Here is a 16,752-nt window from a genome sequence, read left to right as displayed (position 1 = left end):
TGGTTTGTCCAGCAGCTAACTTTGCAGTTAGCCACTCACTCGCCATTGGTGGAGAATGTGTGAATTTTTCCTTCTCTGACAACTTTCTGCCTTACGAAAATTCAGCTTTCGCGTGTTTTACTATTGTAATAATATCTTGCAAGAAGAGTACCTAGTAGAGAAAGTGTTCGTGAAAACGGATAAAATACTGGCTTCATAAAGATGTTACTGCATTACTCATTGTTTTATAGTCATTGTGTGTCATCCAATTTCAAGGACAAAAATGCCGTGTCCTCAAACACCTCAATAGTGTCCAGCCCAAACTGTATGGGAGGAGAGTGAGGCCCGCTGAGGGGCAGTCGGGCTTTGTGCGTAAAGACCTCCTTCTTCCTCCAGTCCCCTGGCAGCGACTTCTCTCCCTCAGAGGAGCAAATGGCTGCTGCCATTCTTGAGCCACTTATGCCCCAGTTGACTTGCTTGTTTTGCGAGGAGGGTGGTGGTGGTGGTGGTGGTGAGGGGGGCAATACGATTCCATGGTGGTACTAAAGATTTCTTTGGTTTTTCCATCCTGGTTTTACTGTTTGGTTCCCCTTTGCTTCCTTTCTTACCTCGCTAGGCACGGTCCTACAGGTATGGGAACGACGTGTCTCAGCGGTCGGTCCGGGGCGTCTCCGCGGGCAGGGCAGCTTGCTGAGGGGACTGCCCGAGCCCTTCCTGGATGGGACAGGTGAGCCGCACTGGGCAAGGTCAACCCGGGTATCTGCGGATGGAGGGGACCGGCTAGCTCGCGGCTTGCCTCCGGTGGGGAAGCCCACGGACGCCCGGAGCGCACGGCGGCCCCGACCGGCCCGCAGGGCTCCGGCCGGGCCGGGGCGAGCCGCGTCCTGTCGTCTGTCCGCAGGGCCCGAGCTGCGAGACGATCCCGGAGCCCCGCGGGCCCGGGGTGGGGACGGGGGTGGGAGGGTGTCGGGCGCGCGGCCGCCCGGGGGACGTCCCCCCTCGCCCCGCCCCCGGCGCCCCGCCCCCTCGGCCTTATAGAGGGGCCGTCCCCCCCGGCCGGCCGCGCCGCGCGCCTCGGGCTCCGCTCCCGCTCCAGGCGACAGGCTCCCTCCCGGCGGACGGCGGCCGCTCCGCCACCTCGCAGCCCGGGCGCCGCGGTCCCCGGAGTGGCGGCGACGCCCCGCACCATGGAGGGCAGGCCCGGCCCGGCGGGAGAGCCAGCCGTCCCCGACTTCGGCCACCTGTCGCGCCGGGCCGGCCCGCTCCCGCCCGCGCCGCGCGCGCGCCGGCCGCTGCGCCCCTAGGCGCCGGCATGCCCGAGAGCCGCTTCTGCACCGGGCCGCGCCCCTCCGCCGCCGCCATGTGGGGCCCCGACAACGGCACGGGGCCCGCGGGCGCCCGCGGGCAGTGCGGCTCCGTGTCGGTGGCCTTCCCCATCACCATGCTGCTCACGGGCTTCGTGGGCAACGCGCTGGCCATGCTGCTGGTGTCACGCAGCTACCGGCGCCGCGAGAGCCGCCGCAAGAAGTCCTTCCTGCTGTGCATCGGCTGCCTGGCGCTCACCGACCTGGTGGGGCAGCTGCTCACCACGCCCGTGGTGATCGTCGTGTACCTGTCCAAGCAGCGCTGGGAGCAGCTCGACCCGTCGGGGAGGCTGTGCACCTTCTTCGGGCTCACCATGACCGTCTTCGGGCTCTCGTCGCTCTTCATCGCCAGCGCCATGGCCGTCGAGCGGGCGCTGGCCATCCGGGCGCCGCACTGGTACGCGAGCCACATGAAGACGCGCGCCACCCGCTTGGTGCTGCTCGGCGTGTGGCTGGCGGTGCTCGCCTTCGCCCTGCTGCCCGTGCTGGGCGTGGGCGAGTACACGGTGCAGTGGCCCGGGACGTGGTGCTTCATCAGCACGGGAGGAGGGGGGGGCAACGCGACGGGCTCGCGGGACAACTGGGGCAACCTTTTCTTCGCCTCCACCTTTGCCTCCCTGGGACTGTCAGCGCTGGCCATCACCTTCGCCTGCAACCTGGCCACCATTAAGGCTCTAGTGTCTCGCTGCAGGGCCAAGGCCACAGCGTCGCAGTCCAGCGCCCAGTGGGGTCGCATCACCACCGAGACGGCCATCCAGCTCATGGGGATCATGTGCGTGCTGTCAGTCTGCTGGTCGCCGCTGCTGGTAGGTGGCTCTCTAGGGGAACGGAGGTTGGGGTAGGTGTGCATGCAGATGGGAAAAGACTGGTGAACGCGGTGACCTCTGGGGGGCTGAGTTTGCAACCTTGGAGCGCTAGGGGGTTGGAGTGGGGCCTCACCGCCCCAGCGCTTCAAGGCTGAGCCACTCATTCTGAGTACTTTCTTTATGAGACCTTCCATTAAGGAACCCTGGTGACGCTGTCCAGGAAAAGTTGGTCTGCTGACCTCAAAGTCGGCAGATCAGCTCCACCAGCCACTCTGCAGGTGAAAGATGAGGCTATCCGCTTCACTAAAGATTTACAGCCTCAGAAATGCTAGACAGGCTCGCTGCGAGTCGGATTGGACTGTTTGCCAGTGTGTTTAACTTTCCCATTAGGTGCCAGGTATGCAAACTTGGAAACCACAGGCCTGTTGTCCACTAGAGCCCCGTGGCAGAGTGAGTTCAGGGGTGGGCTGCTAACCCTGAGCTATGCAGTTGCTCTGCTCACGGAAAGAAGAGGCTTTCCACTCCCATAAAGAGTTACAGGCTCAGAAATCACAGGAGCAGTTCTAGTCTGCCCCAAAGGGTCTCCATGAGTCAAAATGGACTCGATGGTAGCGAGTTTGATTTGGTTTGTTGTCCCTGAGCACTCCTGCGACCAGCACGTGGGAGGGGAATACTAGGTCCCAGGCCAGGTGCCAGGGCAAGCACAGAGCATGCTTTGCCTTGGGTGTTCTGGGAACAGAAGGGCACTGAGACGATGGATTTTCTCCTCATGTGGAGCCCCCTCTGTATTTCAGGGTGCTTTTCCATCTATAGCTGTCCCCTTCCAGTGACCCCCAGGTCCCCGCAGCCATTGCACAACTTGAGCATTATGGCACAGTTTCCCTAGCTGGCAGCGTCAACCTTTCCCTACTCACATTTTACTGGAAGCAGAAGGGAGGCCACTTCCCATCACTGGAGTCATCCTCAGCTTACCCCCGCCCTCCCACCTGCACCCCTTCTCTGTGTTTCGTCTTCTAAAAAAAGCTGGACCCCAACAGGCAGTGGACTCCTGTTGTCAGGAAACTGCAATCAGCATTTGCTTTCCTTGTTGAAAAGATCTGGGTTCAGTTATCCTTAATCCTGGGATAGGAGCTAGGGGGCTATCCATGTCTTGAATCCATATACCGGCATACCTCTGGGGAGGGGCAAGTGGTATTTCCATGCAGTTGTCCTTGTCCTAACACCTACTTCTATAAAGTATTTTTGAAGCTCTCTGTAATGCATTTACTTCGAGATTTCTATGGGGATAGTGCAGTTTACTAATTCCTGGTGGCTGGTAGGTCAATGGTAGAATTGTTGTCTCCAGCCAGGAGACTTTAGTTTCATCCCCAACCAATACACTGCATGCACAGCCACCAACAGCTTGCCACTGGAGGGAAGTGTGCTGCACAGATGCTGAACAAGTTTCAGAAGCATTTCTAAAGACAGAGTAGGAAGATCTACTTCCCAAAATTAGCCAGTGCAATTTTTATGGATCACCTTGGTCATATTGACAAGCAATCCCAGAGATGGCACACTCTCCTTCTGTTGTGCACCGGGTCCCATGACCGGGGGTGGGGGTGGGGGGAAGGATGGGACCCGGATGGCAGCTAACAACAACAAGAATGTAGTCATCAAAGCAACTTTCAAAGACAAACTAGAATGTCCACAATTGCCATTTGAGCCCTTCACCTCTGAACTCTCTAGCACCTGGGGTGGGGTGGGGTGGGGATACAGTTAAAATCCTCTGAACACAATGCATATCCAACAGTCAATCAGGCCTATAGATTAAAAAAAAACACTTTAAAAGAAACTGGTGTATATTTTGTTCAGAATTTTTAGTTCTAGTGCCATGACATGATAACCTTAAGAAAAATTTAGATTCTGAGAATTAAAATTTAGTATGGCAAAATTCACTTACTCTCTTAAGAAATACTGAATTTGAAACAAGACTGATTTAGTTTACATTAATATCTGCATTCACATAATATTGATTGGTTTTCAACGATTTCTCAGCCTCCTTATTAATTCGGTTCTCATGAAAACATTCAATTGAAATAAATTCAACATGTGATAGTATTGAAGAAAAAGTTCACGGTTTCCAAATAGCCACTTTGTAAATGAAATTAAATATTTCTTAGGTTTGTTTTGTGCACCATTAAAATTAAATCACCAAATATCTTCAGAAAGATCTACATCACAATGTTGGAATTATTTCAAAGGAAAGAAAATGGCAAAATTGCTTTCTCAATAATTAAAGGAATTGTATGAATCAAAACTTGGTGAATTGAATTTTCAATATGCTAATGTAAAAGTGAAAGACCATTTTTCTACTCCCACCAACCCCAAGCCCCCTTACTATGGGTAAAATACCTGGGGTTTCATAAAGTTCATGAACAAATTGAAACAAGAGATAATGGAGTTTTTCCATGAGCTTTTGACATTCCTTCATATGTTTTCTATTAGCTTTGGATGAACTGGGTACAGGACACTGATTGAATTATCCACACATGCACTTACAAGGACTCAATATATCTTAATTAAAAAATAATTTTATTGGGGCTCATACAACTCTTATCACAATCCATACATACATCAATAGTGTAAAGCACACTTATACATTCGTTGCCCTCATCATTCACAAAGTTCACCTTCCGCTTGGGTTCCTGGAATCAGCTCTTCATTTTCCTTTTTTTCCTCCCTGTCCCTCCCCACTAGCCCCTCCCTCATGAACCCTTAATAATTTAAAAATTATTATTTTATCTTATCTTACACTGGCTGGCATCTCCCTTCACCCACCTTTCTGTTGCCCATCCCCCAAAGAGGAGGTTATATGTAGATCCTTGTAATCCGTACCCCCTTTCTAACCCCACTTCCCTCCCGGTATCGCCACTCTCACCTCTGGTCCTGAGGGGTTCATCTGTCCTAGATTCCCTGTGTTTCCAGTTCCCTACTGCACTGCTGTGTATCCTCTGGTCTAACCAGGTTTGCAAGGTAGAATTGGGATCATGATAGTTGGGGGGAGGAAGCGTTCAGGAACTAGAGGAAGGTTGTGAGTTTCATTGTTGCTACACTGAACCCTGAGTGACTCATCTCCTCCCCATTACCCCTCTGCAAGGGATGTCCAGTTATCTACAGATGGGCATTGGGTCCCTATCATGCGCTCCCCTCATTCACGATGATATGATTCCCCCCCACCCCTCTGCCTTTGGTGCTTGAAACCTGGTCCCCTCAGTCCTACATGATCACACAGGCTGGTGTGTTCTTCCATGTGGGCTTTGTTGCTTCTGGGCTAGATGGCCGCTTGTTTACTTTCAAGTCTTTAAGACTATATCTCTCTATACTATATCTCTCAATACTATATCTTTCGATAGCCAGGCACCATCAGCCTTATGCACAATATATCTTAATTTTGAAGACAATCATTGCTATAAGAACTTCATTGTTCCTTCTAGAGAACTTAGTAGAGCAGAAATAAAATTAAGTGTGCTAAAAGTTACAAGTGGACAGCCTATAAATACTAAGAAAAGAGATTTGTGGTGCAAACAAAAGCTTTTATTTTTCTTTCGTACCCAGAAACGTTTTGCAGAATGCAACATGAGATTTGAAATGACGGCACATCATGTCTCGATGGAAGGTGGTCACGGGTCTCAGTTACTCTTTCTATGAGATCCAAATTGCCATTCTCAGGGAATCAATTGCCTGACTCAGCAATATAATTGGTTTAAATTACTACTACTATTATTTTAAATGAAGCACACTCAGCGAATGTCCCCGTGTGAAGCATGAGCATCATTTTGGAATGATACGCGTGTTTCCAGAAGCAGGACAACCTTAGGATGTTGTTCCAAAGAAGCCAGGAGGACACTTTGTTCTTTTGGACACCTAGCACCCGGAGCAGGTAGACTGTGGCTGAAAGAGGAAATGCAAACCCACCTACCGACATTGTGAAAAGCAAGGTCCAGGCATGACCTGGGTACGAGTGAGATCCAGTCCGAACTGGCTTAAGGGATTTGTAGGTAAATTGGAACAGGTGCACGTGGTTATTTGGTTATTTTTCAGCCTTAATTCAGGAAAAGGAACGGCTCAAAGCCTTTTCAATGACTTAAAAGCGGCACATGCAGCAAGTGGGGGCGGCTGTGATGAAAAATGTATTATGAGTAGAAGTTGGTTCAGTGGTTTCCAGGTGAAGGCAAATCCATGTAACATTGAAGGGCAAGCAGGCTCTGCTCATAAAGTGGACTTCATAGGCGGTATAAGGAGCAAACAGTGTTGCCCATCTGCAACTTTGGGACACGATGAAAGTAGCCTTAGGAAATTTTGCCTACAACCTTGAGCCAGAAATTCCCTGGCTCAAGATAAACACATGTAAGCAGAAATACCTCAATTCAAGAAGGTGTTGCATAATAGGAGTTGTGGTTTTTCTTTTTCATATTTTAGGAATCTCATACATAAGTTTTGACCAATAAAATGTACCTTTTATACACAGCATGTAGTAGATATGCGAGGGCTTCTGAAAGTCCATGGAAAATGGAATTAAAAGATAATTAATTTTTCCATTAGCTTTTTGAAGCCCCTTGTAGCTTATTTTATAAAGCGGCGCTTTAGTGCAGTCTATAAAGTAAGTCCTGTTTGATTGCTAATCTTCTCTGCTAGTAAACCTTTGCCATATTCAGGATATTGCTTTGGTGAAAATGCTTACATAAGGGAATCATCACCAAGGGGAAACATCTTCTATAATTTGATTTTTATAATATTTCAGACTATCCTGAACACTGCATTTTTGAGTTTACTGCACCGTATTATTTTAGGCACCGTGAAAGGGACATCAAATAAGCTTGTGAAAACCTGGCCAAAGAGTTATAATTGAATCAGGAATGCAGAGAAGCAAAATGTTCACATTTGTGAAGAAAGAGAGAATGATACAGGAGAGGATAATGCTTTGTCTCTCAGGAAAAAAAGAACCTTCCTGAATTTGCCCGAGTAGGCTTCCAGAAGGAGTCCTGAAGGTGGTTGAGTGACTTGGCTGCTATCCAAAGGCTTGGCCTCCATATGAGGGTGTCCTGGAAACAGGCCTGGAAATCCACCTCTGGAAAGTCAGCCCTTGGGAACCCTATGGAGCATAGAGCTACCGTGAGTCAGAGTGGAAAGGAAAATAGAGACTTCCAGGGAAAGGTGAGGCGGCGGAGCTTCAGAGATAAACTTCCTTCAAAGCCAAGGAGGGGCATGAGTCGAAAGCCCTTCGAGTGTGAGCGCACTGCGTGCGCTAGAATGAGGGGAAGCATGCCTGGCCATGGCTAATGAGGCAGGCTGAGGTAGTAAATCCCTGAAGGACAATGTGAGCACTACACATTTTTGACAGAAGGCAACAGAACCCCTGCTTGGTGTTTTTAATGGGGCAAAAGTTTTTTAAAAGATTGGAATGGCTATAGTGTGTGGATAGATGTAGCCCAGAAAATATGAAAGTGAGATCAGTTATGACTTGCTTTAGCCGGACTCTTAGGGCCTTAGTGTAAATGACAATTTGAAGGGATAAGACATAGAAGGTCAGGTCAGAGGGAACCAAGGTTATTAAAATGACTTACAGTATACTTAAGGACTTAAGGATTGATTCAACAAGTATTTATTGAAGATCTACAATGCCCTAGGCACTATAGGAAATATTTTCACATATATTACCTCATATAATAGCATTGTATGAAATGTCCTCTGTTATCCCCGTTCAGATAAAGAACTCAAGTATTATTATCTTATTTTAGGTTTCCTTGTTTGCAAAACTTAATTAGCGACCCAGAATTCAAGTGCTAACTTTTCACCCCACCAGGTTATGTATCCTCGTCAGTAAAGCACAGAAGTGGTACCAGTACCTTATCTTGGACCTTATCCCACATCTATTTTTCTCAGATCTTCTTATTTATATCAACGGAGGTTCAATCAACCAAAATGCTTAATTGGAAAGAGAGGTTGTTTGATTGAGCGAGTGGCTTTTGGACATGGTACATTCAGGATGAGGGGGGATTGTTCTATTGTATACTGTCAAGTGGATTCAGATTCACAATGATCCTATATGACAGTAGAAACGCCCCAAAGGTTTTACTAGGGAGCAACTTTTTACTGGTGCAGATTGCTAGGGATTGTTTTTGACCCTGAAGAATCATTGGTGGATTCAATCACCAACCTTAGCAGAGGAGCACTTAACAATTATGCCACAGGGCTCTTTTAGCTAAATGATATATCCAGAAATGGAGCTACTTTTACTGTGAGTTTCCCAGACAGAACCATGACTTCAACACTTCTCATACCATTATAGTCGAAGAAATTCAGATCATCAAGAGTTGTAGCACAATTAAAAGTCTTTGACCTTTCTCTTTAGAAAAAGCTGTAAAGGTCAATATCTCAATTATGAAATTTCCATAAGTTCAGCTTTATGGGAATGACATTTAAGAATATTTATTACAATCATTTGTAATATCCCTGCCTGAGAATGCTGAGGGTGGCAGGGGAGGAATGGGGGCTGTGGTACTATGTTTCAGTTCTCAGCTTCACCCTACAACTACAGGGCAGTCGTAGTGGAAAGTCCTTTCTGAAACTGCTTACAATCATTTGGCATTGTCATAATCTGTGTTGTTCCACAATCATCTCATTGATGTCTCATAATCTTTATTAACATCTACAACTGTAACGTGTCAAATTTTGACCCCATCATTGTACTCTACTTTTCATCTTAGAGGTAAGTAGGACATGTATTTGTATTTCAGTTCCTGCTGCAGACTGTTTAGAAGGCCTCTTGTGGTAGTTACATAATCTGTTGTCAATTTGAGACCGAAGAGTGAAGGGGTGGAGTTTAGCCTTTCAATCAGGTTGTAATTTGATGACCACATTTGGAGGCGCTAAGGAGATAAGTAACTGGTTGGAAGTGAGGTACATGCTCATTCTCTGCAAGACTTGCTCGCTGACAAGACACATGGAGCTACACTATAGCCCTGGAGCTGAAGGAGCCAAGTGGAGACCCCAAAAGACTTTCCACCCACTGGCCTGTGATCTTCCTGCATTCAGTGTCATTGCATGAGTTGTGTGAGTCTGAAGAGGAATTTATAGATTGGTATCGGACATATGGGCTAATATCGGACTAATGGAGTTGATCTTTGGGCTGGGATGTTTTCTCAATTGCTCTTGTATATAAACCTCTTTCCTATACACATATGAGTGTCTATGAATTTGTTTCTCTAGTTCACTCAGACTAACACACATCTTAAGTCTTTTTTTCCCCCCTAGAAATTCCAAATTTCATAGATTACAGAGGGGACTAAAAGGAGCCTCATTTTTCTTGGGGTCCCCTTTAATCGTGTCCCCTACACAGATGTCAGAACTCCTTGTGATGTAGCGGGCTACACAAAGTCAGTGGTTAGGACCTCTCTGGTCCCTCCTTGGGAGAAAGATGAGGCTGTTTGCTTCATTAAAGATTTAAGATTTAGTCTAATTGACTCAATAAGAGGGAGTTTTGGTTTGAAATATATGTTAAATTTTTCAGTAAGCACAAAACACATTGTTCTACAGTTGGACCACTGTCGTTGCTAGGTGCCATCGAGCCAGCTCCCACCCTTCGTGAACCTATAATGAAATATTGCCTGGTCCTGTGCCATCCTCGCATTCATTCCCATGCTGGAACCCATTGATGTAGCCACTCTGTCAAGCCGTCTGGCCGAGGGCCTACCTCTTTTTCACCACCCTTCCCCTTTACCAAACATGATGTCCTTCTCCAAGGACTGGTCTCTCCTGACAGTATGTAAGATGAAGTCTTGCCACCCTTGCCTCTAAAGAGCCCTCTAGCCTACTTTCAAGATATATTTCTTTGTTCTTTGGGCAGCCCATAGTACTTTCCATATTCTTCTCCTATAATTACATGCATCTATTCAATTAAAATGCATCCATTCTTCTATGGTCTTCCTTTTTCAGCATCCACCTTTCACATGCACAGGATACAATAGAGAATACCACTGCTCGGGTCACGTGCACCTTGGTCCTCAAGGTAACAGCCTTCCTTTTCAATACTCTAAAGAGGTCTTGTGCAGCAGATTTACCCAAAGCAATATGCATTGTATTTTGATCTCTTGACTGCTGCTTCCAAGGAAGTTGATTATGAATCCAGGTAAGACAAATCCTTGATAACGTCAGCCTTTTCTCCATTTATCATGCTACCTACTGGTCCAGTTGTGAGGAGTTTGGTCTTGCTTACATTGAGTTGTCATCCACATTGAATGCTATCATCTTTGATCTTCATCAGTGAGTGCTTCAATTTCTTTTCACTTTCAGCAAACAAGGTTTGGTCATTTGCATACCTCAGGTTCTTAATAAGACTTCTTCCAATCCCAAACAGCACTTTTCTCCATATAATCCAGCTATTCTAATGATTTTCTCAGCATACAGATTGAGCAAATATGGTGAGAGGATACAACCTTGACACACACCTTTCCTGACTTTAAACCAAACAGTATTCCCTTGTTCTGTTTGCAAAACTGCTTCTTGACTGATAAGTTCTGATGGAGCACAATGAAGTATTTGGAATTCCCATTCTTCCATGGTTGTCCACAGTTTATTATGATTTATACAGTCTAATGCCTTAGTATAGTCAATGAAGCTCTAATAAACATCTTAATGATATTTTCTGCTTTAAGCCAAGATCCGTCTGACATCAGTAATTATACTCCTTGTTCCACACCCTCTTCTCAATCCGGCCGGAACTTGTGGCAGTTCCCTGTCAATGGCTGCTGCAACCTTTCTTGAATGATCTCAAGCAACCTTTTTTTTTTTTCACACCAACAGCCTTACTTCATTTATTGTTAAACTTGATTAGGAAGCAAAAAACCAAGGAATAAACCAGATTATTTGCCAATAGTTCAAGTCATCAGATGGGGACAAAAGTCATGATTTGAGCCTGGGAAAATGTGGCCATGCGTACCACCCTTCAGGGGGCTCCTTACAGACCCAGCTTGGTTCTTCTCCAGTGTCTTCTCTTGGAGTTGTACCTGATTTTATTACCGGTTTTTATTCGAATCCATTGGGGAATGGGCCCATTCTGCTTCTGTTTCTTGGCCAGGAATCTCTTGATCCTGAAAGTCTTATGAGACGACATGGTGAAGTCGGAGCACCACCACACTTGGGGTGGCAGAGAAACGGAGAGAAATCAAGCAAACTTTTACCCGTGCACTATATCAATGATATTATTCTACAGCTGGAGCATTCTGTCACTCACCTTTCTTTGGGACACTTCTTTATTTTTGTTTTAAACATTTTATTAGGGGCTCATACAACTCTTATCACAATCCATACATACATCAATTGTATAAAGCACATCTGTACATTCTTTGCCCTCATCATTTTCAAAGCATTTACTCTCCACTTAAGCCCTTTGCATCAAGTCCTCTTTTTTTCCCTCCTTCCCTGCTCCCCACTCTCTCATGAGCCCTTGATAATTTATAGATTATTATTTTGTCATATCTTGCCCTGTCCGGCGTCTCCCTTTACCCCCTTTTCTGTTGTCTGTCCCCCAGGGAGGAGGTCACATGTAGATCCTTGTAATCGGTTCCCTCTTTCCAACCCACTCACCCTCTACCCTCCTAGTATCAACCCTCATACCCCTGGTCCTGAAGAGATCATCTGCCCTGGATTCCTTGTGCCTCTAGCTCTTATCTGCAGCAGTGTACATCCTCTGCTCTATCCAGACTTGCAAGGTAGAATTCGGATCATTGTAGTTGGGGGTGGGGAGGGGAGAGGAAGCATTTAGGAACTGGAGGAAAGCTGTATTCTTCATCGGTGCTACATTGCACCCTGACTGACTCATCTCCTCCCGTAGACCCCTCTGAGAGGGTATCTCCAGCAGTCAACAAATGGGCCTTGGGTCTCCACTCTACACTTGCCTCTTCATTCACTATGGTAAATTTCTTTTTTCTGATGATACCTTATACCTGATCCCTTCAACACCACGTGATCACACAGGCTGGTGTGCTTCTTCCAAGTGAGTTTTGTTGCTTCTGAGCTAAATGGCCGCTTGTTTACCTTCAAGCTTTTAAGACCCCAGATGCTATAGCTTTTGATAGCCGGGCACCATCAGCTTTCTTTGCCACATTTGCTTATGCACCCATTTGTCCTCAGCGATCGTATCATGGAGGTGTGCACCCAATAATATGATTTTTTGTTCTTTGATGCCTGATAACGGATCCCTTCAGAACCACGTGATCACACAAGCTGGTGTGTTCTTCCATGTGGGCTTTGTTGCTTCTGAGCTAGATGGCCGCTTGTTTATCTTCAAGCCTTTAAGACCCCAGACGCTATCTCTTTTGGTAGTCGGGCACCATCAGCTTTCTTCACCACATTTGCTTGTTTACCCGCTTTGGCTTCAGCACTTGTGTCCGGAGGGTGAGCATCATAGAATGTCAATTTAATAGAAGAAAGTATTCATGCATTGAGGGAGTGCTTGAGTAGAGGCCCAAGGTCCTTCTTCCACCTTAATACTAAACCTATAAATATAGGCACATAGATCTACTTCCCCATCCTCATATATATTTGCATATATACATGTCTTTGTCTAGACCTCTATAAATGCCCTTTCCCTCCTAGCTCTTTCCTCTATTTCCCTTGACTTTCCTCCTGTGGGACACTTCTTCAATATGAGTCTCAGTCTCTCAAGTATCACTGTTCAGTGGAGAAGGAGTTCTGTTACTTCACGCAGACCTTTCTCTTTACTCAGAATAATTTTATCTCATTTTCCACCTGCTAATCCATTCCTTGATCATTTAATAGCTACGAAGCAATTACCCCTTTTTTATATTAGTTAAGTCCTTCACTTAGGAGTACACTTTTTTAACTTTTCCTAGGTTTCCTAGGGTGTCTTTGCCTTTTGCTTCTTAAGAATACCACACTTCTTTATCACAGTCTGAGTTACACTACACTGGGCATATTTGTTAATTGACTTTCTATTCTCGTAGAATTCTTGAGGGTAGGTACAGTATCTGTAGTTTGTATTATTATTTCCCTAGAAACTATCAAAATTGCCTACTACACACTGTATGCTCAAGGTTTGCTTAGTGACTGAATACCTGAGTACCAGAATCAGAAAACAAGGCCTGGTTCCATTTACACAAGCTTTTAACTGTGTGGCCTTAGACAATTCACTTGCTTTGCGAATTGTTTCCTTTTTTGCTGTGATAGAAATAGCATCTACTCAGGCCACGTCACAAGATCATACAGAAAACCAGCATGACAAATCTATATGGAAATAGTCATGATATATAAAGTGCAATGAAATGCTTTAGACTTTTAGCAAGTTGTCAATATTCAATCCATATTAGGAATTCCCCTAGAATGTCTCACATCTGAATCAGTAGCTAGCATCTTGATAACGGGAGAAAGGATTGAAGATGTCAATGATTTCATCTTGCTTGGATTCACATAAAGCACATGGAAGCAGCAGTCAAGAGACCAAATAACACATTGCATTGAGGAAAGCTGTTGGCCAAGACCCCTTTAAAGTGTTAGAAGGTAAAGATGTTACTTTGAGGACTAAAGTGTGTCTGACCCGAGCCATGGTATCTTCAATCATCTTGTAAGGGCATGAAAGTTGGACATTGAATAAGGAAGACCAATGACAAATCAATGCATTTGAGTTGTGGTGTTGGTGAAGATTGTTGAAGTGCTATGGACTGACAAAAAAAAACCCAGAACAAAACAAAACACAAAACCTCTGTCATGGAATAAGTACAGCCGGAATGATTCTTAGAGGCAAACATGGCAAGACTTCGTCTCACATACTTTGGTCATGTCAGGAGAGACCATTCCCTAGAGAAGGACCTCATGTTTGGTAAAATGGAGGGTCAGCAAAAAGAGAACAACCTTTAACAAGCAGAGTGACATGGTGGCTGCATCAATGTTCTCAGACACAAGGACAATTTTGAGGATGGTACAGAACTGGACCATATTTTTCCTGTAGATAAAAGGGGTTGCTATGAGTTGGACATGACATGATGGCACCCAACAACAACAACTATAATGTCTGATAATTGTGTTGGTCATATAGACTGTTCCATCCAGAAAACTGGAGAAAAGAGGAAAGTGGACTAGTTGTATTAATTGTGATGGAGAATAGAACTTTAAAAAAAAGGAAAGAAAAATGATGACATGGTCATTTTATAAAGTTTCATAATTCATCTCTCAGCTATTTCTTTAATATATTATATCAAACTTTGAGTACCCTTCCCCTCACAGCTGTTAGCTTCCTAAATCTAAAATATGTTGGATCTAATTTCCCAGACCCCTAGATCCAGAGACCTAACCTGCTCCCTCTAGAATAAACTCTCAGTGTTCTAGCAAATACTATAAATATCTTTTAGAATTTACTCCCAAACTACTTTCCGACTTTATTCTTTACATTATATCCTTATTGCTTAGTTATAAGACTGTATATCCTGTACTGGCTTTAAACCAATGTTCTCTAATTGTACTGTCTGTTCTGAAGACCTTTTATTTAACTAGAATACTCTTCTCCTTCATGACTTCGTACTCGTGGAAGCAAAATCAAATAATGTGTTGCATCAATCAAATCTGCCTCACAACTCAAAATCTCACTATCCTTGAGTGAATGCCAGATCACAGTGCCCTTGAGGGCAGGGTAGAACTGCCCTGGTGGGTTTTCGAGACTGCAACTCTGTTTTTCTTTTGAGAAGTTTTACTAGCATTACATCCATATGTCTTATGATTAAAATTCAAAGAATAAAAAAATGAAAATTCACCATCAACATTTAAAAAGCCGAAGAAGAAATTTTGGTCATGGAACAAGCAAGAAATACTTGAACCTAGAGCAAATTCAGGTTGGGTCAAGGGGGAGGCCCACTGACCCACTATCAAATTGTACCACATTCAATTCACTATAATCAAGTTTATAATAATCTCTGTCTAATAGTAAAGTTGTTTGAGTCCCTTGCTTGTGGCTAGAGGGGAGCTGCCAGAAGCTTAATCTGACTAGATACTCTGCAGATGGATTTTGGGCTTCCACTGTCCTCCATAGCCTTCTACAAATTGGGTTTTTACAATTTCAGCCCTGATACTTTTCCTTTCATGACATTTGGATTTTGTTATGGTCATCTTTTGATCACACAGGCTGGTGTGCTTCTTCCATGTGGACTTAGTTGATTCCTCAGTTGGCTGCTTGTGTGAATATTAGCCTTTAAGACCCCAGACATTATTCCAATTGATAGCCGGGCACCATCTGCTTTCTTCCCCACCCTGTGCTACAATGGCGCCCTCATCTTCAATGCTCACTTCATGGAGGTGAGTAGTGAGCAGGGCCACGTTGTCAGCACCAACTGTTCTTGGATTGGAGCTGAAGTTAAGTGGGATCCCAGAACCCATCTGCTTGCCCCTGGGTTATGAATGACCGTGGTTTGCTTTGGTGGTCGTATTAGAAGAAAAACAAAAACCACAAGACCACCACTACCAACAAAAACAAAAAAGGCAGAAAACCCAAAAACTAAAGAAACAGAAAAGGAAAATATTGTCCATTCTCCCCCCTGAGGTATAAGGCGATTGCATTGATAACATCAGCAACGTTTCTCATGACACAGAACTCAAGACACTGTCGATCTGAGGGGAGATGGCAACTCTGCAGGAGTAGACAGCCTCATATTTCCCAACGTAAAGATCTGTGAAATAATACAAAAAGAAGTGGTGGCTAAGCAGGATGTGCAGGCTTGACTATTCACACCTAATTCTATTAGAAAAAATAAATGTCATCACTAACTCAGGTAAGAGCAAGTGCTTCAGGGATGGCTAGCAATTTGAGTCTACCCAGAGGCACCTTGACAGACATGCTTGCCAAGCTACTTGTTAAAATGACTATTGAACAACACCCAGGAGCATATGGGACTGCTATGAGTCAAAGCAGATTGATGCAACTGATCAATCCTGCACTGAATGCAATCACTATTAAAAAATCTTGATAAATATTGGAGCTGGAAGGCTATTATTTTAAGCAATCATTGATCCAAAAGAAAAAAAATGGCATTGTTTTAAAAATATACACTTCATGGAACCTTTACTGTTTCCTGAGGTAGATTTAATCTGCATATCTGTTTTCTTTCTTTTCAAGTATTTAATAGATATAATTTGTAATGGTTAAAAATATGGTTGTCGATAGTATGATTCATGAACAGTTGAAAAAATAAGTATGTTTTTAATGTAGAAAGCAATGGAGGAGAGATTGTAAAAGATAAGATACACTTTAGGAAATGCGCAAGGCAATAAGATGTATATTTATTGTATTTTGGGTAAAAGTTTACACAGTAAATTAGCTTTTCATTCAACTGTTTGATACATTTTGCTTCATGACATTGATTACAATGCTCTCATTTTAATCACCCTCTTCCTGTTTCCTTCCAGGGTTCCCCTTTCTGCCCTTTCCTATCGTTTGCACTTTTATTTTGGGGAAAATGTTTCCCTTTTGGCTTCTTATGGTTAAGAGTAATGAGGAATACCTTCCTTCCTGGTGTTGTCATTCACGTGATAGGCCTGGCTACTGTTTGGCTGAAAGTTGA

The 16,752-nt window shown here is 44.7% G+C and overlaps 1 protein-coding gene across 1 annotated transcript in view; it reads left to right on the top strand.

The window, feature by feature from the left end:
• The first annotated feature begins 611 nt into the window (after positions 1 to 611).
• The window catches only part of PTGER3 (prostaglandin E receptor 3), a 96,569-nt gene continuing 80,428 nt past the window's right edge, over positions 612 to 16,752 (top strand). Inside the window, exons 1-2 of the mRNA XM_075536451.1 lie at positions 612 to 706; positions 790 to 2,149. Coding sequence (XP_075392566.1) covers positions 612 to 706; positions 790 to 2,149 — 1,455 coding nt within the window. The remainder of the gene's footprint in view (positions 707 to 789; positions 2,150 to 16,752) is intronic.

Source organism: Tenrec ecaudatus, chromosome 1, assembly GCF_050624435.1.
Source record: "Tenrec ecaudatus isolate mTenEca1 chromosome 1, mTenEca1.hap1, whole genome shotgun sequence".
NCBI classification, from domain to species: Eukaryota; Metazoa; Chordata; class Mammalia; order Afrosoricida; family Tenrecidae; genus Tenrec; species Tenrec ecaudatus.
Note: the sequence above shows the minus strand (reverse complement) of the source record. Positions and strands in the feature narration are given on the sequence as shown.